Genomic DNA, 2,782 nt, shown 5'->3' on the forward strand with positions numbered 1-2,782 from the left:
TGAGTAGAGGGGGGAAGGAGAGGGAGAAAAGGAGGGCTAAGGCTGAGGGCAGGAAGAACCTTCCCACTGGTGACGCCTTCCCTCTCTTGTAGCTGCGCTGGGATCAGTAATCGGAGCAGAAAAACCCAAAGACAACACCAGGCTCTGAGATCAAAGTCTTGTCCAAAGCGCCTCAGTGGTTTGTCATTATTGTACAAAAGTGGAAGAGATAAAAGGCTTAACAGTGCAGCGATGTAAGGAAAAGACCCAAGCAGGGAAAATGGACATTGTGTTATTTTTCACCCTCTGAAAATGAAACAAAAGCAGCACGTCCACGGTGTGAGTAGGACTTGTGCAAATGTAAAAAAATATCTCTAGATGTGAAATCAGTGGTAATGACCTTCCAGCAAACGTTAAAGTTAGGCCTGAGAAAATAATACATTCTGAGATTTCAAGAGTAAAGTTGTCATATCACAAGAATAAAGTTGCAGTATAGAAGAAACATGTAATATTATTTGATATAAGTTAGAATTTTAAAAGAATAAAGTCGCACTTTTACGAGAAAGTTGCCGGAGTTCAATTCCTTCTGGATCCAAAATCTTGAACCAATCTCATTGTGAAATAAAAAAATCTGATATGGTTAGGGGACTGATATTTAGATGTCTAATTTGATTGGATCCAAATAAAAAATCCCGATCTAGTGAATTTTAATGTAGTTTCATGAGGAGACTGTTGGGCCTTGGTGGAGGTATGAGCACTACTGAATGAGTCTAGTTTTCTTATAATAGTAACTTTTTTCGTTTTGATAACTTTCCCACCATTGCCAATAATTATTAGTACCTAAGACATGTACTCGCGTCAAATGTTTTACTCCAGTCAGATTGTCTGTACAGAGCTGTGCAGGACTGTGTCTCATTAGAGTCCATGGCAGAGTGTTTGTGAAAAAGAAGCAACATTCCTCAGCTCCAGAACGGGACTGCTTCACTAAGTCCTGCCAGCCCCTGTGGTTCCTGCACACCGATTAGCGCACAGACGGTTACACTACAAGCTGGAAGCCTCCAAGCACTCTGACAAGAGGAGAGGCACAGATACAGGATCACATCAGACTGGTTAGAAATACCTCAAAATTCATCCAGAATGCTTCGAGAGGTCGGTCTGGGATTTTGTCATGTGACACTGGTCTTCGTCCTGCTGGGCCCGGCCACAGGCTTGTCGCTGACGGGTCTCCGCAGAGAGGCAGAGGATGATCAGGAGCTCAACAAAGCCATTTTGGAAATGCTACATATCAATAAAGTGTCTGCGAGCCACCAGGCCAAACCACATCCCTACATGAGGAGGGTCTATCAGCATCTGGACTCACTGGAGGCTCAAGACTTCGGGAGATCAGACGGAATGCTGGTACAGAGCTTTCGGAATGTTCCTGGTAAGGACTTAAAATTCAATTCATTTTAGTAAATTTACTAACTAACTAAATCAATTTAACATAATACTACTATTAGTACTGCTACTATGAAACCTATCTAATGATGCATTTGCTGTTTGGCCACAAGATCCAAGATGCACTTGCACTGTCGGACATGGAAACAAACAGTGTACTGACTCTAGACACTCTGGTTATATACACACCAGTTTAACACACGGTTGTCGTATAGTATAGACCTACAAGAAGTGAATGTGACTTTATTATGTTTCTTCCCATTTAGTGCCTTTGTAAAAACCTCTAACAAACTGACTATTCACCTGTTAAAGTTGATATTGCTAACATGTGACATGGCCTGCAGACAGAGCAGCATGAGCTTTCATTTGGAGCGGTGTATGTGTTTAACATTAACTCTCCCACTGGCTATTTTAGTATAGTTTAGTTAGCTGATTATAGGTTATAAGTTGTGATGTAAAAATTAGAAGGTTAAACTAAACAGAGCAGAAGCCATAGAAAATACTCTATAAAACTATTTTCAAGGCTAAGCAATACTCCTAATGACAAGTAAACTGATATTAATTTCTAAAACATGTGGAATTTATCAGAAATTTTGTATCAGCTTTAACTTATCCTTTCCTCTTTTCTTGAAATCTCGTTTCTCACCCAGGTCCAGACGAGGCTCCTCCAGGCTGGATCTGGTTCAACGTCAGCAGTGTGAGCCCTTCCATGCTCGGGGCAGAACTAGTTCTGTTCAGAAAAACCCTCCATCCCCGTCCCGTCAGCGTGACTGTCACCCTGCACAGTGTCACTGCCTCACAAGGAGCCCTGCAGGAGAGTCCCGCTCTGGGCGAGAGGCTACTGACCCTGGATCAGCGACCCTTGTCTGGATTTGATGTGTTTGACGTGTCAGCTGTCCTGACAGTGAAACCAGTGGAGGTGGTGGGTTTTCAGCTGCGTTATACAGATGAGAGTGGGAGTCTGGTCCTTCATGAGGCTCTGACACAGAGTCTGTACTGTCTGAATAGAGGCTCTCTGAGTGAACCCTTACTGGTACTGTACCAAGCACACCCCTACCCTGATTAACTCGGTCACTTGGACCTACTTTAGAGTGATATCATAAAATAATATCATGGTTCAGTACAAAATATCTCATAATATAATCATGATATGGTTGAAGTCCTGTAGAGATTTGTTTTTTTAGACATGACAGAATTAAATCCAGAAATAAATCATTCTTGGCGTTTCTTATGTTTGTATTGAGCATCTGATTCAGAATCTGTTCCTCACACTCTTGAGGGTCTTTGGACCAAAATCCGCTGGATCCGGTTTTGTGAAGTTTGGTGAAGATTGGACAGCATAACAATTTGGAACAACTACCTGTCT

The 2,782-nt window shown here is 42.1% G+C and overlaps 1 protein-coding gene across 1 annotated transcript; it reads left to right on the forward strand.

Moving 5' to 3' along the window:
* The first annotated feature begins 1,116 nt into the window (after nucleotides 1–1,116).
* Nucleotides 1,117–2,482, forward strand: LOC128430642 (uncharacterized). The gene is made up of 2 exons (XM_053416747.1): nucleotides 1,117–1,402; nucleotides 2,067–2,482. Exons 1-2 carry the CDS (start codon nucleotides 1,117–1,119, stop codon nucleotides 2,480–2,482), a joined length of 702 nt encoding a protein of 233 aa, XP_053272722.1.
* Nucleotides 2,483–2,782: the final 300 nt, after the last annotated feature.

Source organism: Pleuronectes platessa, chromosome 23, assembly GCF_947347685.1.
Source record: "Pleuronectes platessa chromosome 23, fPlePla1.1, whole genome shotgun sequence".
In the NCBI taxonomy this organism is placed as follows: Eukaryota; Metazoa; Chordata; class Actinopteri; order Pleuronectiformes; family Pleuronectidae; genus Pleuronectes; species Pleuronectes platessa.

Excerpts from the sequence above, each read along its gene's own strand:
- LOC128430642 (XM_053416747.1), top strand. The coding sequence starts at position 1,117 with ATGCTTCGAGAGGTCGGTCTGGGATTTTGTCATGTGACACTGGTCTTC. Across the intron at positions 1,403-2,066 it reads GAGCTTTCGGAATGTTCCTG|GTCCAGACGAGGCTCCTCCA; the intron begins GTAAGGACTTAA and ends TTTCTCACCCAG.